This window comes from Aquila chrysaetos, chromosome 24 (assembly GCF_900496995.4).
Source record: "Aquila chrysaetos chrysaetos chromosome 24, bAquChr1.4, whole genome shotgun sequence".
Lineage (NCBI taxonomy): Eukaryota > Metazoa > Chordata > Aves > Accipitriformes > Accipitridae > Aquila > Aquila chrysaetos.
This window is the reverse complement of record NC_044027.1, coordinates 7,456,387-7,483,694: the sequence shown is the minus strand read 5'-3', so window position 1 is coordinate 7,483,694 and position 27,308 is coordinate 7,456,387. Positions and strand designations below refer to the sequence as shown.

The 27,308-nt window shown below is 59.2% G+C and overlaps 2 protein-coding genes across 10 annotated transcripts in view; one reads left to right on the top strand and one right to left on the bottom strand.

Moving 5' to 3' along the window:
* PTPN7 (protein tyrosine phosphatase non-receptor type 7) overlaps positions 1–635 on the bottom strand; it is a 30,550-nt gene extending 29,915 nt beyond the window's left edge. For all 3 annotated transcript variants that reach the window (XM_041119781.1, XM_030001186.2, XM_041119782.1), the window contains exon 1: positions 549–635. The gene's annotated coding sequence lies outside the window, so the exon portion shown is untranslated. The remainder of the gene's footprint in view (positions 1–548) is intronic.
* Positions 636–14,520: 13,885 nt separating this feature from the next.
* LOC115335341 (receptor-type tyrosine-protein phosphatase V-like) overlaps positions 14,521–27,308 on the top strand; it is a 41,602-nt gene continuing 28,814 nt past the window's right edge. For 3 of the 7 annotated variants that reach the window (XM_030000840.2, XM_030000844.2, XM_030000846.2), the window contains exons 1-6: positions 14,521–14,623; positions 20,835–20,923; positions 22,047–22,110; positions 24,555–24,821; positions 25,853–26,122; positions 26,709–26,975. In XM_030000840.2, the coding sequence (XP_029856700.1) occupies positions 14,566–14,623; positions 20,835–20,923; positions 22,047–22,110; positions 24,555–24,821; positions 25,853–26,122; positions 26,709–26,975 (1,015 nt within the window). In that variant the 5' untranslated portion in view covers positions 14,521–14,565. Of the gene's footprint in view, positions 14,624–19,829; positions 20,924–22,046; positions 22,111–24,554; positions 24,822–25,297; positions 25,553–25,852; positions 26,123–26,708; positions 26,976–27,308 lie in introns of those variants that run through there. The other 4 variants (XM_030000841.2, XM_041119916.1, XM_030000845.2 and 1 more) reach the window with 4 other exon arrangements.

The window sequence follows — 27,308 nt, the reverse complement described above, 5'->3', positions numbered from 1 at the left end:
TCAGGGAGGTCCTGCAGAGAAGCAGGTCCACGCTGTGGCTGTGCTGTTTGGGAACATGGCTAGGGCAGGAGCTGTTCCTCATGACTCCCTGCTACCCAGCAGCATTGCTGGGGTGGCAATGCCACCGCTGCCATGCACACTATCTCCATGGCCCATGCAGGGCAGCCTGGGGGGTCTGTCCTGCCGGGGTGTCCCCCGGCCAGGCAGGGCAAGAGCATCTTCTCCCCAGGAGCCACAGCACCAGGACAGATCCTGACCAGAGACAGCAGCAGGCTCCAACCCCAGCGGACGTCCCTCGCACACCAACCAGGAAACACCTGGGAGATGCCCCAACCAAGCCCCTGGCAGGCAGGAGGGCCCTGGGAAGAGCCCCAGCTGCCGGCACCTGCAGGGAGAGTGTCCCCATCACTCTGCCCAGCATCCCAGCCCTGCCCAGGGCTGCCCGGCAGCGAACACATGCCCACCGCCTGTGGGTGCCAAGGCCCAGCACTGCCCGGTGGGGGTCCCCTCTCCAGCGGGCGGCACGGGTGGGCTGGGGAGCTGCCTACCTGCTGCCCCGCGGCGTCGGCTCCGTCGGTCCTGGCACAGGCCCGCAGGCGCCGCGCGTGTCGGTCTAACACCACGGTTTGAAAGTGTTCAGGAAGCTGCTTATCAAAGGAGCTGCTGCCTCTGCCGCTTCCTCTCCCTCCTTCTCCCCCACCCTGCCTGCCGCCCACACACATACCGGCCACATCGCCGCAGCTCGGCTCCTCCGCCGGGCCGCCTGCAGCCCCAGCCCCGCTCCCCACCGGCAAACCCCTGTCCTGCGCCTGCAGGCGCAGCCCTGCCTCCCCCAAAATCCTGGGGTGCCTCCGTGGGCACCTCTGGCAGGGCTGGTGGGGTGTTCTCGGTGCTCTCTGTGACCGGCCCTGGCCAGTGCAGTGCCAGCCCATGGGGCGTGGAGGGACAGGCGAGACCTGGCCATGGGGCTGGGGCTACTGGCAGGAGGGTTGAGGTGGGATGCTTCACGTGGTGCAGTGGTGCTGCTCTGGGGACACCAGAACCCACCTGCCCCACAGGGAGCCAGGACGAGTCCTCCCGTCCCTGCCACCCTAGCCGTATCCCCTTGCCCAGGCTGCGCACCAGCCATTCCCCATCCCACTGCAGGGTGAGCCAGGGCTCGGCACCTCCCACCCTCAATGCCCGGCCATGCACAGTGTGCTCCTCGTGCCACCCCGCCGTCCCCCTAACCCACATCCCTGTGGGTGCCACCCGCCACCCCTCTGCACCTGGGATCATCACTTGGCACCTTGGGGGAAGACGTGTGGGCTCCCCCTCCACAGCAGGGCAGGAAAGGGGGCGTATTTAGGGAGGAAGGTCCCTGGAGGGTCTGGCTCAGGTAGGACAGGTCTGCCCTTGGGGCACTGCACATCCTTGCTGCGGATGGCCGCTGCCGCAGCCCTGCCACTCTTCCTGTTTGTTATTGCCCGGGCTCTGTGCAGAGACACTGCATGCTTCCTTCCTTTTCTGCCCCCACCCCGCTGCGGTGCAGCAGCTCCTGCTGTGTGCCCACCAGCCACCATGGACCCCGCATCCCAAACACCTTGTCCCCCTGGCTGCTACACTGGCTCTTCCCTGCTGCCCTGGGGAGTCCCCCACCCTGGGCCACCTCCAGTCCAGCTCACTGAGGTGACCAGGGCTGTCCCTGGGATGTGCAGTGCCAGCGCTGCTGGTCACCAGGCTGGAGAGGTGCATGTCTGTGCATGCCTGTGTGTTTGCAGGAGCACGTGTGCAAGGGCGTGCCAGGGTGCCAGAACAACATCTTCACTGGTGGCCTATGGGAGATCCTGTCAGTGCCACCTTTTACCCAAGAGCTGGGAGATCAGAGGGCCCAAGCTCCAGAGCAAAGTGCTGGGCTTGGCCAACAGCAGAGCAACCTTATCCTGGAGACAACGGCCACCAGCATCTGTGTCTCATGAGCAGATCCTGGGGTGTCACAGCCTCTGCAAACTTAGACTGGACTCTGTATCAGGCCTGAGGATAGACTGAAGAATTGCTCCCTGTCCTATGCAGGATGAAAGAATTTGGCTGTAAGGGCCTAGACACAGCCCTACCACAGACAAACAATCCCCAGCACTGCCCTTCCCTCCCACCCTTCATCTTCTGACTGAGGAGAGTTCCTAAGATGACTGGCAGTGAGGTACTTAAGGTGGCCACATAAACTTGCCCTCGTTAGGGACCAGAGTTAACAAAGAGGATTCTTTCCTGAAGTATCAGCCTGTCAGACAATGCAGAAGCTTCCTTCCTCAGCAAGGCTGAGGCTGGGACTGTATCTGCCCTCTTAGTGTAGTGGGCACCCCTCCTATCTGGGTGGCTTTGAGCTCAAGGGGTCCCTGAGGATGCAGCCAAGATGCAAACACCTGGGGCCGCCCTTCCTGCCTTTTGCTGGCCTGACCCTGCACAGACCCGCTGCCTCCTCACCACCCTGTTCCGCTGGCACTGGGACAAGCAAGGGACAAGTTCAGCATGGCATCGAGGCAGATACCACTGAGCCGCCAGCACACGCAAGTCATTGGGCATGTGTCGGTGATATCTGTGCACCCACACTCGCTCCCAACCTGCCCAACTGCTGGGCACCTCTGATAGGGAGGATGGAGACAGCTGGGCCTCCACACACCTTGTAGGGCCCAGTGAACATCCACAAAACCTAGCAGCACCCAAAGGTGCAGGGAAAACGGGGCTCCGATCCCCAGAGCTGGGCTGTCCAGAGGCCTTCGCTGTACCTGAGAGGCACCACAGGCACATCCTGCTCCTCTGCATGGAGCACAGTGAGCAGGAGACCAGAGGGCAGCACTGGCCTTTGGGAGCTGGATTTTGGCCCTTTTTCCCCAAAGGGAATGTAAATCTTTCACCGAAATATGATTTTGTCCAAGAAACAAGCTCAAGCTGCAAAAGTGGTGTGGAAAAAAAGCTTTTATGGAGGCCAAGAGCTCCCAGTGTGCTGTCCATTTTAGTGATCAGTGGCCCAGTGTGATTTACAAGATTTGATGGTCATTTCAAAAGATTTGGGATCCTCTCAGTAGTAAGTCCCTTCCTTCTTCTGCCAGGGTCTGCCTTGGTCATGAAACCCTCCTGAAAGCTGCAGAGAAGGATGCAGATGCATTCCCTTTGCAAAATGACCTTGTTTGGTTGCCCTGGGACCTGGTGAGTCCTGTGCCTCAGTAAGACCATGCATGGGGGTAAAAGGAGGAAACTGAGATACTGAGATGCACCGTATCCTCTGCCTCTGAAGCAACACAACAAGGTACTCATGCTCAGAGAAGTACCCCAGAAAACCCTCCAACACTTTGCCACTCATGGACCTCCCCATGCCACTGGCTTGGCTCTACCAGCCATGTGTGTATCTGTGCTGGCTGGGACCAAGAAAGACGCCCAGGACAGAACCCCTGGGAACCTCACCTGACCCTCTTTGGCTTTTCCTTATTCAGAAAGCAGAGGGAGACTGAAAGGACTGTCCTGGCTCTGGGGACTCATCCAGGATGGAGGGAACACAGGAGGGAAGCAGGAAGATGGGGTGCAGGGATGTGCCATAGCCCAGGCTCCCAGGGCCAGAAAAATCTGCACTTGCTGAGACCTCCTGACCCCTACATGCATTTGATGGTGCACAAATGGACCCCAGCATACTCCCACCCGGCCAGCATGGCTCCTGTTCCTCCCCTCTGCTGAAGCACCAGCAGGCTGAGACATGACAAAGGAGGTGCATTTGGGAGGATACAGAGCGTGGGAGGCCACAACCCAGTGGAGACCCAGAGCACAGAAGACAAAGTGCTGGTGGAAAATGAGGCATGAGCTGGTGGAGGTATAGTGGACGCGAGGGAGACCAGGAGCAGACAAAGCAGGAACACACTGTTTGACCAAGGGCACTCCTCAGCTCTCAGTGCCACTCCTGCAGCAAACTTCCCCCCATGCCTCGTTGCACCAACCCACGTGGCTGCTGCCTGCCTGGGCATGGCACGTGCACCTCTGCCTGCCCGCCCGCAGGAGCACGCAGGCAGGATGTGCACCCACACGTGCAGAGTGAACATCCCTGTTTACGCATCGTTGTCCACCCATGCAGGTGAAGGGCATGCAAATACCTCGCTGGCCTCTGCAGAGCAGTGAGGTCCCAGAGGTGCACACACATGCACTTTTGTGCACACTACTTCTGGCCATCCCTGCACCCCAGCTTGGAAAATGATGTTGCCACCCTGCTCCTCCTGAGGGACACAGGTTGGGTCCACAGAGGGGTGCAGCAGTGAGCAAAAAGCCAGGAGCTGCTCTGGCCAGCAGTGCAAGGCAAGGGGCCCTGCATTGCTCCAGCCATGTTCATCCCATGTTGCACCACTAGCTCTGCACTTGATGCATCAGGCTGGCCTGGGGTGCAGAGCATGGGGGAGCCGTCAGGTCCTACAAGACGGGACTGCTGGGGCCGTGGAGGACTTGCAGCAGGGCCTGGCTTTGAGGGAAGAGGGTGTCCAGGCTGGGGGCAGACCCCCACCCAGGGATGGTTTGGTGTCAAAGCAGGACCAGGACTCCAGGGCAGCCACCTCCATCACTATTTGCCATAGGCAAAGAGGAACCTGGCAGTCCCTGGAGGGCAAGGCCCAGAAGGGGATGGGGGGAAGCAGCACTGAAGGAAATGGCTCTGGGGTGGGTCCCATAGGGCCACAGCTGTGTCCTTCACTATCTTCCCTCCCTCCCCTGGTGGGGCAGGAGGGGTCAGGGCCCAGAACAGCAATGTCCCTTGCCCCCAGCACTCCTCTCTGCTCTGACCTTGGAGGCAGTGGGGTGTCAGTGCCTGGATCCCTCACGGGTGGCCTCCACCCTTGTGCTCTTACAGGTCATGTGGAGAGCAGGACTGCTGCAGGGAGAATATGGTCCCTGCTGCTGGATCCCTCCCCTGCCTCGCTGCAGAAGCCCCAGCCTTCTCCTGTCCCTGGAGGCATCCCACCCGCACAGCATCCCCAATGTCCAACACGGCGAGCAGGGTGGGTGAGTGTGGCGTTTGTGTTTCAGGAGGTGATGATGATGCCCAGAGTGGTGCTGGGACAGCAGAGGATTGGTGATGGAGGGGCAGACATGGAGGGAAGGGTCTCAGCTGTCACCACATCTGCCATTCACCCTGGCCCAACCTGAGGTGCCCAGAGATGTGCCATGCATGCAATCCCATGTGTCCCCTGTCTGTCGACACCTGTACATTAGGGTCATGAGTAGGGACTGGAGAGATCTGTGGCAAAGCCTCAGGGGTCTTGAAGGGGCTGTATGGCTGTGGTTTTATTTTCAGCAAGCCCAGCAGGACACGGGGACCCTACAGAGCTGGTGCTTTGGGGAAGCAGATCTGGATTTATCCCATTTATCCTGACTGGTACTTGCTGGTTGTTCACTTGCATTTTACAACTCCACTTCCATGGGGTCAACTTGCACCCCGAGCATCCTCTGGCCATACCCTCATAGTCAGTTCCCCTTGTGCAAAGAGCAGCTCCCAGCTTCAGACTGGGACTTGTTCTTCCCACTAAAGCCCAGTCAGTCCTCAAGCCCATTTCTGCCCTCCAGCCTCCTGAGCACGAGCCTCCTCTCCCAGCCGCCCTGCCCTGATCCACACGCCCCAGCACCTCTCCTCACCCTCTCCAAACAGCAGTGTAGCCCCAAAGTCACCTGAGCCCAGGCACGCACTGAACTAGCACCCAAAACGCAGATGCTGCCCCCGCGGTCTCACTCCCCCAGGATTGCCTACCGCACCACGGCCTCGTCTCGCTGGGCCTCTGTCACCTTTGGGTCCAGCGCTCAGAAAGGGCTGGTCTTGCTCCCGCTGACACGACTGGGAGCTCAGGACGTCCTGCAGGGTTTTGGAAATTAGCCCATCTCCTTCGCTGCCTAAACATCGCTCATGGGCTTGAAGGTGAAGCAGCTGCCTCGGGATTCAGCAGACTCTGTTAAAACCGGCCGATCAGCTCCCGGCAGGCGTGAGAAAGACTATGCAATTAGCCTGAGCACCCCGCAGAGCCGGCTGCGGGGGGTGCGAACAGCCCAGTGACGGCACGGTATCGGGGCGGGGGGGGGGGCTCCGCGTCACGTGCCCACTGGCCTGGGGACAGCCAGGACCCGGGAGCTGAGTGAAGCACCTCTGCAGATTGCTTTTCCCGGAGAACAACGTCTCGCTACTCCAGCTTCCTCCGTGTGAGCGCATTCCCAAGGACAGCCCCGTCACTCTGTGCCGTGGTGTGCAAACGCCTGCCACACGCAGCCCGTGCTGGCGGGGCTGCGGGGAGCTCAGAGCCCGCAGAGCAGCGCTGCATGCAAGCCCGGACCCTCGGGCATCCCGCTGGGATGGAGCTGATCCTGGGGAGGGAGAGCCAGAGGAAGCAGACGTGTGACCTTCCTCCCCGTTGCCAGTGACGGTCTGCACAGAGTTTGCTCCTGCTGCTGCCCGGCTCTGGCTGGCAGCAGTTAAGCAATTGCTGTTTCATTTTTTCAATGCATCCATCGCTGATCTTGCCAGTCCCTGCACTCTCGCCCTCTATTCAAGGAGAACCAAAAGATGGTTTATCACCTGGATTTCTTGCTTAACTGTTGGGTTTTTTTCTTCTTTGAATGACTGCTGACTAGAACCACTTTTGGTTTCTGGAATTTGATATTCTCCCACATGTCCTGCAAACAAGCTGAGCTTTCCTCCAACTTTGCAAACAGAAAGACAGAGGCAAAGCTGGTGAACCACCAGGCCCATTGGTATGGGGCTAGAAACGATGCAGAGTTGGTGCTGCTGTGGACTACAGAGGGGCGCGATGGCAGAGGAACAGCTCCCCTGAGAAAGATGTTCTCCTAGCGTGAAGGTGCTTTACATCAGCATGGTTTATTCCTCTCCTCATGTGGGAACAAGCTCTCCGCATTCATTTTAGCTTCATGCATGGAGGATTGCTCCTAAGTCGAGTGGTGAGAGTAGAGGGGATCTAAGCCAGCATGTGGGGCCAAGGTGCTGGGACTTTGACTCTCTGTCCAAAAAAATGCCAGAGGAGAAGTCACAGAGGCACAGCAAGAGCCATGGGGCTACTTGGTCATCCAGGACACACTGCTGCACCTCAAGGGGACACAGCCCCAGCACCAGCGGCAGGATCTTGCACATCCACGTGTCACTTGGGCTTGTCCTGCACTTCTCCGGCTGCCTCAAGAGAGCTGTGCTTTTAGAAAGGCTGCCTGGAAACCTTTGCGTGCCTCAGTTTCCCCAGGGAGTTAGTTGTCTGCCTTGCACAGAAAGTCTGGCAGGGTGGCAGCAAACAGTGGCTTGCCCCAGGCCAAGAGACACACATGTCTTCTCAGGAGGCTCTAGACCACAGCGCCTGCTTGCAAAACACTGTGAGGTGTGTGGGCTAGAAGGCGGCTACCAGGAACAAGAAACCCCCCAGCTACTCTCCATCCCCAGAGCATACAGGACAAAGCAGCTCCCTATGAAAAAGGCACAAAAAGGCCTGAAAATCCTGAAGACTCATCATGTTGTTCATACCCTGGGTCCCTTTGGCATGCTGCATCCTGTAGCAGCAGGGACCTCCGCACTTAGTCGCATGGACTGAGCCTTGCTGCCTGCCCCAGCAAAGCTCGGTTGGGTTTGCTTTGCACAGCCCTGCTGTCTCCAGCCCCCAGGCTGTTTTCTCGTGGGGACACCAAGCTCGGTGACCTCTCGCTGGGTGCAGGGGCCGTTATCAATAACAGGAAATGAACTTGTCAGGAGGGGCAGGAGGGAGAGAGAGACCCAGAAAGAAAGGAAGCGGTTAGAAAGTAGTCACTTCCATTTTTGCTGCGAGAGAGCCTGCGCCCACGCGCTGCTGGGCTCCGGGGTAGCGGTGCTGGCTTTCCGCAGGTTTATCTGGTCTGGGATCGGCACTGAGTTTTTCGCGAAGAGCACACAGATCCTCTCCTAGCCCGTGATAACAGCAAGAAAGAAGATAGTAAACCAGGGATGGTTAAAAATAGCCTGCTCTCAGCCAACGTCCGGTGCAGAAATAGGTGCAGCAAGTCAAACAGATGCTGAGTTTGTCACTCCACGGGGGCTAAGTTTCTTAACCTTGCTAAAAACAGCCCATGCATGTGATGTTGACTGTACTGTCTGGCCCCAGCCCAGGCTGGACCTGTGGGTGCAGCTACCTGGGGCCAAAGGGTCTTGCTGCTGCATGGCGCAGGCCAGGGAGGATGTGCCAGCAGCTTCTACGTGGAGTCTTGGAGGTGGGGATGAGCTGGGGTTGTCTGAAAGACCAGTGGTACAGGGTGAAGCCAACCCAAGAGCTTGGCTCCTCCAGTTCTCAGCTGCTGGCTTGTCGGCTGCTGCTGCTGGACAGGAGGCATCTTTTCTCCATGCAGATACTTGCATAACTCACCCCAGTGGCCTCTTCCTCTTTTCTTGGGCAAACTGTAGAGCTGAGACCTGTCAGTTCTTTTACTGAGAGCTGTGTTTTCCAGAGCTTTCCATGCTGTTTTTCTGCATTCTATTGAAGTATCTTTTTAAGGTGGGAGAGACCACAGAAAAGCCTTGCTACCCCCAGCAAATGCGAATCCACTGCTATTATACAGCACCCTCCAAGATCCCCCTTGAGCACAGAGAGAGATTCAGCTTCCTCACCCTGAATCCCACTGAGACAATCCTGTCTTAGCACAGGAGGGCATGTCCTACAGACAGGACATGCACCCAGGCAGCCAGGATCATGTGAGATACATTGCATGTGCAAATGAGACAAATTCTCTACATTCAAGTCCTCTATCCTGTAGTTCGGCACTAGGCTAGCCAAGCCTGGCTGATGCTGCACTAAAACACGTTGATCTGCTCCCAAAGGGAGGTTCTTGAGTTGCGGTGCACCTTGCAAGAGCCAGAGCCCCGTGGCAACGGCGGTAGGTCCCATCGCTCCAGCCATAGATGGGCCAAGGCAGCCAGAGGGCAGCAATGCAGAGACGACGGGGAACTGCACAGTGCGGCTCCTCCAGCATGCAGCCAGCCGCCCACCAGGCAGGGCCATGCGTGCGTGCGAGTACGTGGGCCTGTCTGCTCTTGAAAGCTGTTTTGGATGTGCTTTCTGGCCTCAGAAAATCAGGAAGCTGCCACGTTGGGCTGTGCACTGCTCCTGCTGAGTGAGGCCTCCTGAGTCCCCTTAGTCTTGCTGCAGCTGTGCGACTGTAGGTCTGAGCTGCAGGAGCTCACAGCACACAGGGTCTGTTTTATCCCGGCTCCAGGTATCAGAAATATTCCTGTTGGCTCATTGTAGGGAAGCCGTGGTGCTGGAAGCCACAAATGTCCCATATCTGGAGGAAAAGCTAAGAAGCTGCAGGCTTGTTTGGTTTTTTCTTCTGCTGTTGGGGCCAAGGGGTGTCCCCAGCTGCTCTGGGCAGGGGACACCTTTCCTGCCAGCAAGTGCGGGTAGCAGAGGATGGAGCCACGGGGCTTTCAGCACTGGAGGATAAATCAAGGCAGCAGCTGGTGGCACCAGAGCCCCTGATACAGCACAGGCTTTGGGCTTTTTGCCTGTGAAAGCCTTGCCGTACCAGTGTCTGGATCAGCTGCAGCAGCAGACAGCAGACCTCTCCATCACCCAGGGCTGCCAAACACCCTTCCCCTGCTCCTGCCTGGCTTGGTCACAGGGGTCAAGCCATGCAGCTGGCATCAGGGCAGTGTTTGCAGTAACCCTGAAAAAGTCACTGGGTCTGCCACCCCGTGGGAGAGCAGCACGTCACGGCTGTGGTGCCTGGTGGGCAGGTCACTGTGCAGTGGTCCAGCTTCTCCCCCATACCTCACCTCTGGTTTATGGGGGACATTGCGCCCTATTTACAAGGGCTGCTGGACTGCATGTGCGTTTTGGGAAAGGGTGGGCCCCTCTATAATGCAGAGCCTGCATGTAGTGCTGGGGCACAAGTCTGTTATAGCAGGATAGGGCAGCAGGGACCCGTGCTGCTGGCGAGTGGGCGAGAGGATGGGGAAGCACTGGCTGAGCACCCATGGGGCTGTGGAGAGGGGTGCAAAGCCAGTGAGCTCTGCTCTCAGCTGGGGCAGGTCACCCCTGCCCTGCCATGCCACCAGCCAGCCTGGCACCATGACACCGCAGCAGATGATGTCCCGCTTGGTGAGCATCACCCCTGCCAGGGGGCATCTCCACCTCTTCTCACAGCCCCCCAAGCAGCTCTGCCTGTCCCTCTTCTGTGGGTCTCCTGAGCTTCTCCCCAGACGTGGGAGTCATCAGCAAGGCCACCTCAGCTGGGCTTTGGGGTCACTCTACTTTGGGGAGCTGGAGTCCAGCCAGGGGGAGCCCGCAGAGCTCAGACGCAGCAGCCTGCAGGCATGTGCTGGGCAGGGGCCCTGTTGCCTGCTCCTGCCAGGGAGGAGATGCTATGTGTTGGGCTGCATCCTGCAGCGCTGGCTGGGTCTGGGCCCACGGGTGCTGACAGAAGCCCCCTGTGACTGCCTGTTTCTCCATTCCTGCAAGGGCCTGGTTTATGTTTCTGTCACGGTCAGTGATGGCTGAGTGTGTAAGGATCCAGGATGGACCCTGCGGAGGTCCAGATGGATCCTGTCTTCCACGAGGAGCCAGCACTGATTCAAGCAGTGACAGCCACCCTGTGTGTCAGCATCCTCTCTGCCTGCCTCTTCTCCATGGGTCAGACAGTCCCCAGGGGCTGACACTTACAGGCGGGCTTTCAGGGCAGACTCTCTGCCAACAGCCTCTTTTTAGTCATGTTCAGCAAAGGAGGGAAAAGATGATGTTTGTCAACTGAGAAAATATCTGTGTGTTTCCCTGGAGACCTGGTGGGATGGTCCCACCACCCCTGCTTCTGGGACTGTCCAAGACAGAGAGGAGGTCAGTGACAGGCAGAGGAAGAAGCTGGGCAAGGGGCTCTGGGCTGGAGCAGAGGAGCGGCAGTGGGTGGGCAGCACTGCCAGGCAGGGTGACCTTACCTGTGTGTGCAGCTGCAGACAGGATTTGGGGAAGAAAGGATGGACCCAAGGCTGGAACGGCACCAAAATTGTACAGGGCTCTGCTCAGGACCCCAATGCACAGTTGGGGTGCAGGGCCTGGCCTGGGAGGAGCAGGGGTGATGGAAATGGAGGCATTTGCTCCACACTCCTGGGAAATATAGCAGTGGTGTGCCACAAGGCGTCCTGCCCTTGGCCCCTGCCTTCACCAGCAACCCACATGAACCACAGCACCAAGCCATTACTGCTCACAGCACAGCCCGTCAGAGCACCGCTGAGCCCAGGAGCTCTTGAGCGGGTGGCCATGCATGTGATGAGTTTGTCAGGTCATGGAAAGCTGACCATAAGAAATACCAGCAAGTCTGCGTAAACAAGCGGTGTCCAGCCTGTTTTGACCTAGGTAAGACCATTCATTCATGGATGCTTTCAGCCCAGAGGGGAAGAGAATAATGCTGCCTCCTGCTGCAGGTCTCCAGTAAAGGTTGCAGCTGATCCTAGAGCCAATATTTCGTGACCTCTTTCTCTGCCAGATGTCAAGCAGCAGGAACTTGCCTCCCCGGTGAGGGTCTGCTCTGGGACCAGGCTCTGTGCAGACAAGTCCTCTGCCCCAGTGGTGCTGGAAATGCTGCTTAGAAAACAGGAAACCACTTGACCAGGAAAGAGCAGTGAAACTTTCCCTTATTCTGCAATGTTTGTTGTTTTAGGCTCTCCCAGACAAGCGGCTTAAGTCGAATAGCAGCCCAGCTGATCCCCCCGAGCCTTGGGGCAGTCCCTCCCGGACCCTGCAGCCAGCCCAACCCAGCTGCACCACCCATGGGAGAAGCAGGACAGCGTGGCTTCACAGCCCAGATGCCAAACTCACTGCTAATGACAGCCCAGGGAGGGATGAGGAGGGTCAGAAAAGCTTGATGCCGTTACCAGCCTGCTGCCTGCTCTCCCTCCCTTCCCTCCAGCAGCAGAGCACCTCTGCTTCCCAGTGCATGGATGGTAAACTGAGGCAGGGCAGGTGTGTCCCAGCGCAGAGGTGAAAATAGCTTCTGCCAGTGCTTTGGGTAGGGACCAGCTCTCCAAGTCTGGCATCTGGGAAGGTCTCCAAGCCCCACAGACCCTCCATGTTCCTAAAACCTCAAACCAGGATGTTCAACTCCATGGACACATCGTCGCAGACCCCCAGACAGGCAAGGCTGAGCTCTGTGTCACTCTACGAGACCCAATGAATGGTCACCCCATCCCAAGTCAAGAAGCAGAGTCTGTGGCTGAATGGAAAGATGCTTCATGGGAATCTGGAGCAAAACTGTCAGCAAGCAACGGTGGAGGGTGCTGATCCTGCATCCCTATTCAACTGCCTCACCTCTGCTCCAGAATTGCAGCACCCGCCTGGTGAGGCCAAGCTTGTGCCAGCAAAGCCTTTAGCAATCACCAGCCGCGAGACCCGCGCCCGTGGCCAAGATGTGTCCCAAGAAGCAGCTTCCGCTGCAATGGGTGAATGCCGCCTACGGCAGCACCCCAGAGAGCAGCCAGGCTGCAGCTGTGCCAGCCCCAAACATGCATCAGCCTGGGGAGGGTGGTCTTGGGGTGGGCCTGCAGTTGAGCTGGCAAAATAGAGCTGGGGTGGGGGTCCCTCAGCTGCTCCTGTGAAGAAGCACAGCTGCCTTCTTTTGGGGGCTGGACCCAGAAAGCAGCAGGCACTGCTGACAGCCAAAGAGATGGGCTTGTGTTGTGTTTGGCTCCGGGTGCTGCGGGAGATGCCAGGGAGAAGCCGAGGAGCTGCAGAAGCAGGCGCTGCCAAGGTTCAGCCATGCTGCAGGGAGGGGAGCACCCTTGGGTGCCATGCTGCAGCTCCCCAGCACCACCGCTCTGCAAGGAGAGCCACAGGCAGACATTGATCCCTCTGCTGAAGGACCAGCTCTGCTCTTGCACAGCCCCATCCTGCACCTGTCCCCACGCCTGGGGACCCTCCAAAGCATCACAGCTACGGGGACACATGCGAAAAGCCTCAGCTGGCACAGCCTCCAGGGTCCCGTGCTTGCAGGGCAAGCTGGTTGGCAGCTCTGTACAGGGACGTTGGCGTAGCTGCAGGCAGTGGTCTGCTCGCAGGGGATGTGTGAGAGGGAAAGCAGCCAGGCAGCAAGATGGGACAATGCCCTGCCTTCGCCCTGAGCTGCCAGGCAGGCCTCCCGCCCAGGGGCATGGAGGATGGGCAGGCCTTGTGTTTACTCCTCCAAAAAAGAGACCTTCCTCCGGAAAACAAAACCTTTTGTGTGCAAATGCAGTCGTCTGGCAGGTTTGTTTTTATACAGGAAACTTTGAACCAGGGGCTGGGGCTGGTTTCATTTTGAGGTGAGTTTTTCAGTTCATGGCGGTATTTGGAAACTGAGCCACTTTCCAAATTTGGAGGCTGTGTTTTCACATAGCTGCTGAGCATGGCAGCAGTGCCCAGGGCTTTCTCCTCTCCCCGCCACGCAGGCAGGCTGGTTTGGACTGAGCCAGCACCTCCTTCCCTCTCCCTTTTCTCTGCAGAGAGCTTTGCCCAGCCAAGGGCGGGGGGCAGGCAGGGGGGAGCCGCCAGCAGGGACGGGTGCCTGTGGTGGGAAGGCTGAACTCCCTGAGTGGCAGCTGAAATGTGTGTGACCCTCGTGGGACTGGAAAGGGTCAGATGTAGAAGTCCCCCCTCCATGCGCCTCACAGCGCATGCAGGAACCCGCTGCTCCCACGTGGGGCTAAGACGGGCTAATCCTGCCAGCCTCTTGCAAGGGGACCAGAAACATGAGCTCCAGGCCTTGTTTTCAGCTAGGACTGCAGAAGACAGGAGTCCTCACGCTCACTGCCGTTGCTCTTGCACCTCCTCTTGCCGCATCCATCAAGAAGGGAGAGTGGGTGCCTTGGGACATGCTCCCATGGTCCCAGCTTTCCTCTGAACCCACTGGCAAGACCCTTCTCCTTGCCCCCAGGGACCAGCTGGCCACCTGCTCACCAGGGTGAGAAGTGCCATCCTGGACAAGCTCTTGGGATGCTCTGCACCTCCTGAGCCACCTCAATGGCTCCTCTCCATCTCCCCCTTGACATGGGACTGAGAGGGACCAGGATGCTCTCACTCCGGGATGGTGGCTGGTCTGGTGGGGCTCAGAGCAGCAAAGCCTTTAACAATCACAGCCCACAGACACCTTCAGGGCTGGAGCGTGGGTCTGGGTGTCTGCGCTGGCTCCATCACAGCCTTGGGGCTCTCCTCATCTCCTTTGCAACAGCAGCATGAAGGGATGCTCGCCATCTCCACGGATCCCATCACAGGGTGCCCCCAGCACCCGGGCTGGCCCCGCAGCACGTGGTGCAAGCCCAGGTGAGGTGCAGGGAGGCGTGAGCTGTGCCCAGCCTGCGGCACAGCACGAGTCTCCCGCCCTTCCTGGAGTGCAGACCCCTGCTGTTCACAGGGCTGCAGGAGACATCTCCATCCAGTCGATCCCTCCTCCCTGGCATCCTGCAGCTGAGACGCTGGGCGAGCCCAGGCGGGCCTTCCCACAGGACCAGCCCAGACTTGAGCGTCAGGGCCGTGCACAAGCAGGAGTAAACGGCAAGCAAGCGTGAGTGCGCCAAGTTGACACTGCATGCACCAGGCTCGTGGGGACGGTCTGTGGACCACGCCGGGAATATCCACCAGGAGAGGTACCGGTCCCACTCCTTGCCCCACTTTCTCTTCCCAGTGGTGCGGTCGAAGCCGGGATGCATGCGGTGGGGAAAGGAGCACGGACCCTCCTGTGCTCTGGCATGGTGCGGGTAAACTCCATCCCACGGCCCTGGGGTAGGCAGCAGGGGATGGGCAGCCTCCATGCCTGGCTGTGCCAGAAGCAGAGCTTGGCATTACGCAGCTGTGCCTGTGCAGGGGGGATCTCGTGCCCAGGCTCCGCAGCATGGCGAGGCATGGGTGGTCACCAGGAGATGCTTCATGGCTACTTCTTGGCTCCATGAACATGGCATCCTGGCGGCACAGGGCACCTTTGCCCAGGGTGGGAGCAGAGCCCCGCAGGGCTCCGCAGGCTGTTGGCGATGGGGTGGGTGGTTTGGGGGCCATCCGGGTGCTGCCCTAGCGCTGCTTGCAGTAGTTGTGGGGCAGGCACTCTCCAGGCTGCTATCAGCCCTCCTCACCTGGTGCCTCTTGCCCCAGCCAGAGGAAGGGGACTCCTGAGCCTGCTCAGCCCCAGGGGCGGCACCCACACCCGGAGGGGGGCAGAGCAGGTCTGCCCGGCTCTGCCGGCTTTGGGCGTGCTCTGAGTCACCCACAGCCCTGCTCTTCCCAGGTCTGCAGGTGCCTGGTTTGCAGCCACAGGCACCCTGGGCTTTGCTGCCAGGTTTCCAGTAGCAAGCGGGGGGAGCACAGAGCATCACCCAAGCACGGGAGTCACTCCTGCGACTCCTGGCCATCCCACAGCTTGGCCAGCATGGCTGTGCCTGCCCTGGGCACAGGTCTGCCCTGCAGAAGGGGTGAGGTCCCTCACTGCCTGCCTGCCCTCCCCTCTGTGCAAAATGGGAAGAGCTCCAAGGTTTGAAAGCACAGGGCAGGAGGCAGGCAGCAGTGCTGGCAGGGCTCCATGTGGAAATGATTAAACACTTGCAAGGGGTTGAAGGAAGAGCATCCCAGTGCTCTAGGGTTTAGGGTTGGAGAACGGTGGCGTGTGAACCTTGTAAAGAGAGAGGTCCCAGAGGCACCTGCATCCTCTGCAGGCTCTGCCCCAGGAACAGCCTGTTCCCCTTGTTCCTCCCTCACAGCCCCAGGCAGCACGCAGCACCTCAGAGGTGGCAGAGGGGAGAAACCATGGCCTGGAGCAGTTCACAGTATTGGTGGGCACAAGGAGAGACAGGACTGGGGGGGACAGGGACCAGAGGGATGTTGCTGCTGGGCCGAGGCAGGACAGGAGCCCCAGAGCTGCTCCCAGCCCAATCCCAGTGGCACCAGCACCCCATATCATGGAGCCCCTGGACAACACATTGTCGCAGGATGTCAGGTTGGATGCAAGGGGTCCTGCCCAGGGCGGGTTGGCAGAGCTCCCACGGACACAGCAGGGCTGCATGTCCCGACATGGGTACAGGCTCCTCTGTGCAGTGACAGCATTGCTCATGGTATAGTGCAGGGCCATGGCTGTGCCCTCTCTGGGTGGCAGGTTGAGTACCTCGGGGAGAGGCAGTGTCCTTACCCGCATGCTGTCCCCTTGCAGCAGTGTGCAGGGACCCTGCCGGGCTCTGCCCGTGCCCAGCCTTGGGAACATTGCCCACTGGCTGTCACCACGCACAGACCCTGTGACACTGGGGATGCTTGGGTGCTGCAGGCAGGCACTCTGCTGCCCACTCTGCTCATCCTCACCCCAGCTGGTGCTTCCAGGGAGGTCCCCTACTTCCCCTCCATGTGGAGGACCACGCTCAGGTCTGGGATATACCTCAGTGGGGACAAGCCCTGTGCCACCAGCTCTGTGCCCAGGGTACCTGGCGTAAAGGCCAGTGCATGTTGTACAAAGGGAAACTAGGGATGGACTCTGCTTTGGTCTGAGGCTGGCACTGCCTAGGACTGCCTGGAGCCTTTGCCAGACAGGGCCTTTGCCACTGCACTGTGGCTACTGTCCCTCAGCATAAGCAAGACCTGACACCACAATGATGGGCATGCTGTCAGAGGTCCCCTTTCCCATCTCTGCTCCAGACTGGATGATCCCACTGGGGCCTGGGGCAAGAGCAATCTCCCGCCCTGAGGCTCTCCCCTTGCAGGAGGCAGTGGCTCGGCTTCACAGACCCCTTGGTCCCACCCTAGCTCTGGCCAGCATAACTTTTGAGTGTTCATGGTCGGCAGGGCATCCCCCATCCCCCTGCTCCTTGTGGTAGCCTTTGCTGCTTCACGGAAAATGTGATGACTCGGCAGCCCCTGAGTTTCCAGGCCTGGTTCCAGCTGCTGGGTGGAGAAGCCTTCTGCAGTTGTTTTTGGGTCTGGCACAACCAAAGGCTTCACTGTCAGGGGGACCAGAGGGGAGATCTGGCATCCCCAGCTGAAGGCAGGCTCTTTCTCTGTCCTTGCCTGTGGTGGCACAGTGTCAGTGGGGTGGCTGCGGGGAGGGCAGTGCTGGCATGTAATGAGCAGCTTCTTCTGTCCAGTATGGGAGGCTGCTGAGCCCTGCGGCGCCAGGGACAGGGCCTGGGTTTGGCTCCCACCAGCGCTTTGGGCTGTTTCCACTGCAGGCACAGCCCAAACTCCCTGTGCTGAGGCAGCACAACTGCCGGGTCCCCAGGTTTAAATCAGTGGGGCTGGTATGGACGTGTCCTCATGGCCAGTGGGGTGCCAGCTCTGCATGCCCTGTGACAGGCCACCAGCAGCATGCAGAGGCTGGGAAAGCTGCTGGGACACCTCTTGGTGCATGCCCAGAGGTCAGTCCCATCCCGGTGGGCAGCAAGGCCTGGTGCTGAGGCTTCCCCCACAGCCTGTCCTCGTGCTGGGTGGGGGGTTACCTCTCCTCCTGGATGGGGAGGTGCGGGGCAGTGGCACAGCATGGCAGGGGGCTCTGGGGGGTCAGAGGCACTGTGCTCCAGGAGTCCCTGCTAGGCTTCCCAGCCCAGAGACCGGGGAGGGCAGGACAGACCCTTTGGTCCCGGGGCAAGCCAATGCCTGGAGAAACTTCCTTGGTGGTGGAGTTGTACCCCCACGCAGGGCCGTGGCAGCAGAAGTTGTTTTCCAAGAAGCTCTTGCGATGCCACATCCTACCTGCCTCCCTTGCAACTCCATCCCACTGAGTCGGGGTAACTGGAGATGGAGATGACCAGCTTTGCAGAGAAGCTGGTGGCAGGAGTGTTGGGGATGCAGGCAGGCAGGTGTAGCAAGTACGTGCGGGCTCAGCTGCTCCCCAGCCGGGTAGGGCAGACTCAGCCCAGCTGGAGTTTCCCAGGACTCCAGTGAGTGGGTTTGTCCTCTTGCTGGCCTGGAGCTGCTCTTTGGTGTGCTTTGAAGCTGCAGGAGCCCCACCTTGACTCTGTAGCCTGGGAAAAACTCCTGTCTATCCCACTGCAGAGGACACTGCCTCCTGTCACCTGCCTCAGACACTAGGGGATGCAAAATCTCTTCCCAGGGATTTCCTTGATAATCAAGGGTCCCTCCTGCCCCATCCCCCCAGATCACAATTCCCAGACCACCAAGGCCCTCCATCCTAACCTCCTACCCCTCCTTCACCAGCCAGGGGCTCTTCCAGTTCAGCTCTGCCATCATCTGCCACGCTCCGGGGATCCCACACGGTCCCATCTGCCCTGGCCTCCCCTGCCTGCTCTGTCTCTGCCTCAGCCATCCTGACCCTCCAGGCTGCTCATGGCAGTGAACAGCCTCATAGTCCCCATCCAATGTGGGGTCACCTCTCCCTGCGCTGCCATGGCAGGCCTCATTGCCTGACAGCCTGCACCCTGCCACGGACCCACATGGGGACATCCACTGAAAGCCTCTTTGCAAATGCATTTGTGGACCAGCCAGCTGTAACCCCCCAGATCCCACCCCGGGCCCCAGGTAAACCTGGCAAGCCCTCACTGCAGCGGGGAGCTCCAGCCTCCTCCCAGCTGGCTGCAGCCGCCCAGGTCTGGAAAGGGGCCTTTTAAAACACTCCCCAGCCCACTGGAGATGGCAGCAGCCAGCCCCAAACTTTCCTCAGCCTCAGCTTGCGGCGGGGGACTCCCTCCCCAATCATCTGTGTCTGGAGGACGTCACCTCCAGTATCCATGAGCACCCACCTTTCACTCAGCTCCTGGGGGGACAGCCAGCCCCCGGTCATGCTGACATCTGGCAGCAGGGATGGGTGTCCTCAGCTGTCTGCGGCACTGTTGAAGGGCCATCCCCATCACCCCAGGTGCTGGTGGACCTCAGTCGCAAGTGCTTATCAGGGGATCCCTAAAAGCCAGAGCTTTTACCCTGGGTCTCCATCACTTAGGCAGATACACCACTTGCATTTTTGACATTCAGCCCTCCCCGGAGCTGCCAGTATTAAGGATTAAAAAGCTTGCCTGCACTGGAGCCAAGGCATTGCCTTCTGCTCCCACCCTGATCTCCATGTCCAGGGTGCAGGGGGAGGGCAGGTCTGGGGACAGAGTGACTCGAAGGGCCTCTGGTTGTTGAGCTCTGTCTCTGTGTTGGGGGCATGTCTAAGTCCGTAACAGAGGAGACGAAGGTGACAAATAAGCCCTCACTGCTGGGCTGAGCAGCAGAGCCGGGGCTCCTTTACCCTCAGCTCGCTCCAGGCAGGGGACTGGACCTCTGCAGAGACGTGACTGTGACCACGGACCAGGACTCCTGGCACCAGTCCCATTTGGCCAGGACCTGGGGAATTAACTGTCCCCCATGCAAAGGGAAGGGGACTCATGTGCTCCGTGCCCTTTCCCAGCTGGCCCCATCAGCCTGGGGGCTGTCAGGAGGTTTGGGGGACGGACCTGGAGTTGGAGATGGGTCCTAGACTAGGGCCCTTGTGTCCTCCTCTCTTCTCAATTATGTGCAGGGGCTAGGGCTTTCCCATGTCTTCGCCCAGACACTGTGGGCTGATCTGTCTGTCGCAGGTCCCACCTGACAAACCTGTGAGTTTTTGGGGGAGGGAATCTGCTGTCCTGGGGCCAGCTGGGTGATGTGTCCCACTGACAGCTCAGTAGCTCACAGCAATAAGCAGAGCTCAAATAGCCCCCCTTGGTGGCCATGCTGGCTACTGGGACAGACTCCCACGGCCACACAGGCTGCGCTGGCTTCCTGGATAGACGCATCACTGAACCTCTTCCAGCACTGTCCCAGATCTCCAGCGCTGATGTGAAGCTAATGGCATCTCCGCTCTGAATCAGAGCTGGCATCCTGCCACGCATTGCACAGACACAGCACAGCACCACACAACGCATGGCCCTGCACACAGCTCAGGGGGCACAGTGTGCTCCCCATGGCAGCACCACAGAGCACAACTCCTACAACCCATAAGCAGACAGGGCACAGCTCAGACCCAGCCAACCCCTCAAATGGGCAAAGCATGGTCCAGGCATCTTTGCGCCTGTAGGATGCAGTGCACAGGAACCTCTCACAATATGTGCACACCCCCCCCCAGCTCCGATCTGCCTGCCCCCGTGCCGTGGGCATCACACAGAGGCACACGTCTCCCTCCTCGCCCAGCGTGACCAAACCTCCCATTCCCCATCAGCACCCCGTGCAGAAATGCATTCTGAGTTAAAGGGTGCACGAACGTGCCGGGCACAGACAGCCGCAAGGTGCACAGCACCCCGGATCCACACGCGTGCCAAGTCTTCCTCCCGCATCCAAGCCCAGCCGCCAGAGCCTGCGGTCCGCCCTTCCTCCCCTTGCTGGGGGCTGGTTTCGGCACTCCCTTCCAGCTCAGAGCCGCCATCTGTCCTGTCCTGTCTCCTCCCCTCTCCTCCCCTCTCGGCACCAACTCCCACAACTCTGCAGAACTCCTTCTGATGGCCAGACCGGGCTCCAGCCGTGCAGAGACCCAGCCACTGCGAGAGCCCCCCCTCCAAGCCCCCCGGCAAGCAGCTCTCTGGCCGCAGCACGCACACACAAGGACAGCTGCAGAGTCACCGCAGAGGGACACAGATCCGCGGGAACAATAGCAAATGCACACAGCGAGAGGCACACAAACACACTGGACTTCTCCCAGCCCGGAGGCACGCTCTGCTCCTGCCCAAGTACAGCTGGCAGGGCTGATGTGCAACGCGCTGGCATGCAACGCCGGTCCCCACTGATGTCATCCTGTCACCAGCGCTTGGAAAGCATGTGGGGACACAGCCCTTCGCTGCCATGGGAGAAGGGGCTGGCTGGGGACAGCCACTGCTAAGGAGCTACCCCCCCCCAACTTGTCATCCCTCTAATCTGCAGCCACCCTGGTCCCAATGAGACCACCGCTGCTGCTGCTGCTGCTGCTGCTTGTCCTGTGGGTGCCACGGCGCCTGGGAACCCTGGCAGAGGTAAGCCCTTGTCTCTTCAACCCCCCCCCGTTTGTCGATGTAGGCTCTTGGCTGCAGGCTCGCTGGCAGCAAGGGGCTTTGCATAGTCCTACCCCGCTGAGGAATGACGGCATATTTCTGGGCTGCCTCTCCAGCCATGCAGCTGCACTAAATTAGCGACGTTTGCAATTACAAGCTGGCTCTTTCCTCCACTTCCCCCCCCCCCCCCGCCATGCCCTCCCACCCCAGTGACTGGGATCAGAGCGTGTTACTGCTGCCATGGCTGCACAGCTCCTCGCCCCAGGAATCGGCTGGCTGCTACTCCCAGGGGTCCGGAGCCCCTTTGCTCCCCTCCACGCATGCACTCCCTAAAGCACCGCAGTCGGTGGGGGAGCCAGCAGTGAGTCAGCCAGCAGAGCCGAGGGGGAAATAACTAAAGAAAGATGATTGCTCCTCTGAGGCTTGTTGCGGGACAGGGAGTGGGCAGAGATATTTCCTTTAATGTGGAGGGAACTAGCCTCAACCTAAAGCAGGGCACACCCTGCTCACAAGCAGACTGTGGGGAGACGGGTGTCCCACGAGTGTGCTCAGCACTCGCTGTGGTGTGGAGGGTGCTGGATGCTCTGGAGCTCTCAGGCCAAGCCTTCTCTTTGCAGCCTGTGGGGGATGGCAGCCAGACTGAGGTCTGGGGTCCCTCCATCCTCCCCCCATCATCGCGGGAAAGGCAGTGCCTGTAGAGGGAATGAGGTTGCTAGGGCCTGTCCAGAGCTCCCTCCCTCCCCAAATCTTCCCCTTGTGCCCTGGCTGTTTTGGTAGGATGTCTTCCGCTGTGGGCATGGCCCCATGTTGGTTTGCAGTCCCAGCAGCCATGAGAAAGGCCAGGGCAGCCCACAAGCTACGTCTGCTGAATCTTTCTCCCTGCCTTGGCTAGGGAAGGGCGACATAAGCAGTGACGTGGGCTCTCCTGGGAAAAGGGGTCACAGTCCCCAGAGGGTCGCAGCCCCCAGATGTGCCATCGTGGGGTGGGACCTGTGCCTGGCCAGCCTGACCCCTGGCCTGGCACAGGACACCTCTCCCAGGTGTTGGTCTCGGCTCAGACCACTTCACCTTGCCCCTCTCTCACTTGACACCTTCAATCCCCCAGGGCGAGGGGTGCAACCGGACAGCACGGGCAGGGTTGGAGGGACAGGATGCACGCAGTGATAGAGGTAAGTCAAAGCAAAGAGTTTCTCAGGCTGCAGAGGGTGGTCTTGACGCCCAGGAGCAGAGAGATGAGCGGATGTGCTGGGCCAGAACTCTTGGAGTTAAAAGTAGCTTTGTAAATACTCCACTTTAGACTTACTGCAGGCTGCAGATCATGGCCAGGGAAGGGGAGGGAGTCAGCCCCATCTTGTCCAGCAACCAGCCTTATGGGGGCAGTGTGAGAGACAGACAAGGCTCCAAGCTCTCTCCTTCCCACGAAGCATCAAGTGGGCTCAGCAGCAGCGCAGCCATAGGTGCCCTGCACAGAGCCCCTGCAGATGGCTGGGCAGGATCGTACTCCATGGGGCAGCCCCATGGCTATGCTGAGCTGACTGGGGAGCAGCACAGCTGTGTTCATGCTGCAGCCAGCAAGCGCTGCTGTGTGCTTGGAGCCAGTGCGGTGCCCGCACGGCGCTGGCCTGTGCCAGTGAAAACTCTCCCAGATGATCTGCAGGCACCAGTCAGGACATGGGGTGTACCTGGATGTGGCTAGCTGTGATGTGGTTTGTGGAGCTTATCTATGGGTATGTCAGCAGCGTTGTGATCATGGGCCTCAGGGCTGGAGGTTGCCTCTGGCCCATTTTAGATATTAGTACATTTGTACTGCAGAGGTGAAGATGATGATCGTCAAGTGACAGATGGAGGCAAGTGATGCAGTCTGTTGGAAACCTGAGAGAGGCAGACAAACATGGGTGGAGAACTCGTACCTTCATGAGATAAGAAAGAGCCCGCGGTGAAAAAACCATCCCTGTTTGAACTCCACGCAGGGCACAAACCCGCTGGCTGTCTTCAGGAGGGGATTAGCCATACCCTGTGCTCCACGAGCTGCTGCCACTGGGTCTTTGCTGACAGCAAGGGGAGCCTAGGACAGCTGGCCCAGGTGTAGACACCTGACCCATGGGCACCCAGCTACATTCAGATAACCCTTCCTGAGCAGTCTGTTCCTAAATCTGCTCTTAATGGCACTGAGAAGGCCTTTCCCAGATGTACTACCTGCTCCTCTTTTGTGTCCATTTAACTTCCCCAATTCCCTTTGCGCTCATCTGCTGAGTGAAGCTCTCAGCGTGGCAGCAGGCTCCAAACAACAGCATTGCATGAAACAGAAGTTGCATGTAGTTCTGAAACTGTCCGGCTTTGTGGGAAAGCCGCACACAAGACTTGAGCAGTCCAAAAGCTGCCCCTGCCCCTGGGGCTCACCTCACACTGCTTCCCTTTTGCTGTGTAGAGGCAGCCCCTGGGCAGACCTCTGGGGCAATAGCTGTGCTTGTTTAAAGCTTTCTTGCCATGCCAGATCACATGTAAGCCTGTTACAACATGTTGCACGTCATAAATGTTAAGTGCTAATTATTACACAAATGTCTTATTAGCACTAGAGCTGTTTTGGTGTTTCCCAAAGGCTGAAAGCAATAGAGAGCTCATGGTTCACAGAAAGGCTGGGGATGGCGAGTGCGTGACAATCTGCTAGTGGAGGCATGGGGAGGCAGAGAGAGAGCCTGCAAGGGTCACGTTGCCAGCTTGGTCCCAACAGACAGGCTCTGTCTGGCTCCTGTTTGTGTAGGTGGTTCCTGAGCAACTCTAAGGGCAGGGATTCAATAGCAGTTTTGGCCACTGACCCACCAATTAGGCCAAGCCCCGTATGCCACTTCCTTGTCCCCAGACGCTCTTCATCTGGATGCCACAGCACCGGCCCTGCAGCCACAGCATGCTGACCTGGCTGCTGCAGCAAGGTCAAGGCAGAGACACACCTCAGCAGGGGGTTGTGCAGATCTGGCCCCATATTTTCTTCACGTACGCAGTGTCCTGCTCTTCCCATGTCATCTCTGCATTGGGCAGGACAGTGGGGAATCAGTGCCTGGATGCCTCCAAAGCAGCCTTTACCCTCTCCTCTGTCAGAGCCCACACAGAGACAGAGACTATCGCAGGGAGCATAATGGCCCCACTGCCATAACCAGCCTGCTCCCTCACTAGCCATTGTCTTCATCCTGCAAGGTGGACGCAGAGCTCTTCAACATCTTATTGGGGGCTCAAACCAACCAAGGTGGTGAGCAATGGATTATACCCAGCCAGGGCAACTTTTCTGCCATAAACCAAGGCTGGCTGGACAAAGCATGTGATGGCCTGAAGCCTCTGGTCTTTCTCCAATGGAGGAGATGCTTCATGCTTAGGAGCATCTCTTTCATGTGGTGCCTTTGACCCCAGTCCTTGGGTGTTTCTGAACCTTCTTGTGTTTTCCAAAGGCTGTTCAGAGCCCTTGGGGTTGGGGGGGTGACCAAAGTGGGGCAGTGCCCATGGTGGTGGCCTGTGCCAAGGTGTGCAGCAAGGGTGTGTGGGCTGGGGAGCCTGGCCCTGCAGACTGGCCACCCAGCAGCACCACAGCTCTCTGTTGAGGGTTTTGGCTTTGCCTCTGCAGGGACCCTCCTGAACCTCAGCGTGAGTGACCATGGCCGGTCGGACTCCCTCCTTCTGTCCTGGGATGAGCCAGAGGGGGGTGCTGAGGGATATTCGCTCGCCCTCTCCTCCCTGGGGTCAGGCACACTGCTGCAGAATGGATCTGCTGGACCCAACATCACCAGCTTCTGGTTCCACGGGTTGACCCCTGGCATGCGCTATGAGATTGAGGTGACAGCCACACTTGCCTGCACGGAGACCACCAGCCAGACAGTCACAGCACAGACAAGTAAGGGGTTCCCCAGGGACTGCAGAGTCAAAGGGTCTCAGTGCTCCTACCAGTGGTCATTACGCTGCTTTGGAGGGTGCGAAGTACAGGTCTGTGTGGAGTCCCATGTGTTCATGGGGAGGTCGGGCCTTTCCTCACTTCCACAGGTATTAGGGTCCTTCCCTGGTCCCCAGACCCCCAGGGGTCATTCCCTCATCCCTGTGGAGGGAGGGTCCTGTCCCTGCACCTTACATGGGCAGGGTTCACGCTGTACCTTCTCCTGGAATAATATAGCTAATGATGGTCCAACCTATGATGTGGACTGCAGAGAGCCAAGGAGTGGAAAATGTCATGCCTGGAGGTCTAGAAAGAGCTACAAGGAAGTAGCATCTACTCCATGGTTTTGGTGCATCTCTCAATCACTGGTTCACCCACCAAGCCTTGCTCTATGCCATCCCTGGCTGATGCCTAGGACAGGGGGAAGGGGGCAGGGCTGGTGAGCCCACAGCTCAGGTGAGGATGGAAGCCCTTGCCTGCATGTCTCCAGAAGATCCTTGAGTAAATCAGTGCAAGTGAAGGTGGAAAACCTAGAAAAGGAGAGTAGAGCTGCAGGGAGGGGTTTGGCCAGCAGAAGGGATGGTGTCAGACAATAGCGGTGGCTGCAGGGAGCAGGGGCTGGCACTCACAGAAAGGCAGGTGGCAGGACCCAGAGTCAGCAGGAACAGAGGACCTGGCAGCAGCTAAGCTCACAGGTAAGCGCTGATGGATTCACCTTTCTCAGCGTGCACATGGTGTGTTGTCCCTGACTGAACCTCCCTGCCCAGTTCAGAGTGACTGAACCATCCAAAGGGGATGGTGCAGCCCACACAACCTGTGGGAGACTGGTGAGCTGGCAGGGAGGTGATGGGGCTGTGCTTGGGGGATTGGGTCCTGTGAGCTGGCTGGCAGGACCTCACCAGGTGAGGGCACTGTCCCACCAGCCCTTGAACAACCTGGCAGGTCAGGCATCCCCAGGCAACCAGCCAACACCATCTGTGCTATGTCCAATGCAGGTCCTTCACCTGTCCGCAACCTGAGCCTGAGCAGCAGCGGGAGCTCTGCCATGCTGCATGCCTCCTGGGCGCATGCCCACGGCCAGCGAGAGGGCTACCACCTTGCCCTCTACCACAGCGACTCCCAGACGCTTGTGAGAAATGCGTCCATCCTGCCAAACGCCTCCACGTTCCTGTTTGACGGGTTGCTGGCTGGCAGCGAGTACGCCTTGAAGGTCAGCACGCTGGCTGGATCCAGCCAGGCAAGCACAAGTATCCACCAGTGGACAGGTAGGGAGTGATGGGTGTGCCTGGCCAAGAGGGAAGGGGTGGGAGAAAGGGTTTGGCAGGAGGGGTGCAGCACATGTGCCGGCTGGGCTAGCAGAGACCGGGAGGAGGTCTCCAGGCTCGGGATGGGGACTTTGTGTAGGATGGGGAACAGCTGGGAGTTTTTCACATCCCTGCTGTAAGCCCAGTGTGCTGGGCCAAGGGGAAAACCTCGCACCTCAGACCTGCTTTGCAGGACCCACAGCTTGGGTTTGTGTGCTCCGTGTCCCCATGGGAGAAGGGCAAGCTGGGGATCCTGGCAAAAGATCTTGGCTGGTGGGAGCTGCAGAAATGTTGCATTACCCAGGCTGCCACCCCCTCTGCCCTGGAGCCTGAAAGAGCGTGACAGTATGGAGGGACCTCAAGAGCCCCTCAGCCTGCCTGGGAAGGGACATGGGAGAGACATCCCTCAGCAGACCCCTGTCAGACCTTCACCCCCCATGTCAGCACAGAGAGGAGCTGTGGGCATAGGAGACCCTGGGGAGAGAGGAGGGTCCAGGGAGCCCCAGCCCCAGTGCTGAACCTTGCTGCCTCCTGCTTTTCCCCTCAGCTCCCACCATCCCCACCCAGCTGAGGCTCAGCCCGGGCTCCAGCACCAGCCTCATCGCCTCCTGGATAGGTGCGGCGGGGGCCGCCTGGCTGCACCTTGCACTCCACAACCTCCTCACCCAGATGGTGACCACGACCCTGTCAGCCAGGAGGGGCCTCACCAGCTACACCTTCCAGCATCTCCACCCCGGCACCCAGTACTGGCTGGGGCTCAGCGCCACAGCTGGGCCCTACACCGTGGCGGGGCCCAATGCCACTGCTTGGACATGTGAGTATGATTGCCAGGGATGGGGGAGGACCTCGGTGGCCCTGGCTTTATCCCTGCCTCTGGTCCAGCCTCTGAATGCAAAGGTCTCCTGCCAGAGCTCCGGGTGCAGAGGGCAATTCTTTTGCTTGGACCTGGCCGAAAGCTGCTCTAGGACCCAGCTCTGGGGCACTGCGATAGTGGGGCCAGTGAGTCCCCTGGGCAGGTGAATTCCCAGTGCTGGCCTCCTTCTCCCTGGGATGCACTGGGATCAGCCAGTGGCCTCTCCCTGAGGAGGAGATGGAAGGGCAGCAGTTCCCACTGGTGTTCGTGCAGCTGGGACCAGGCTCTCATGTG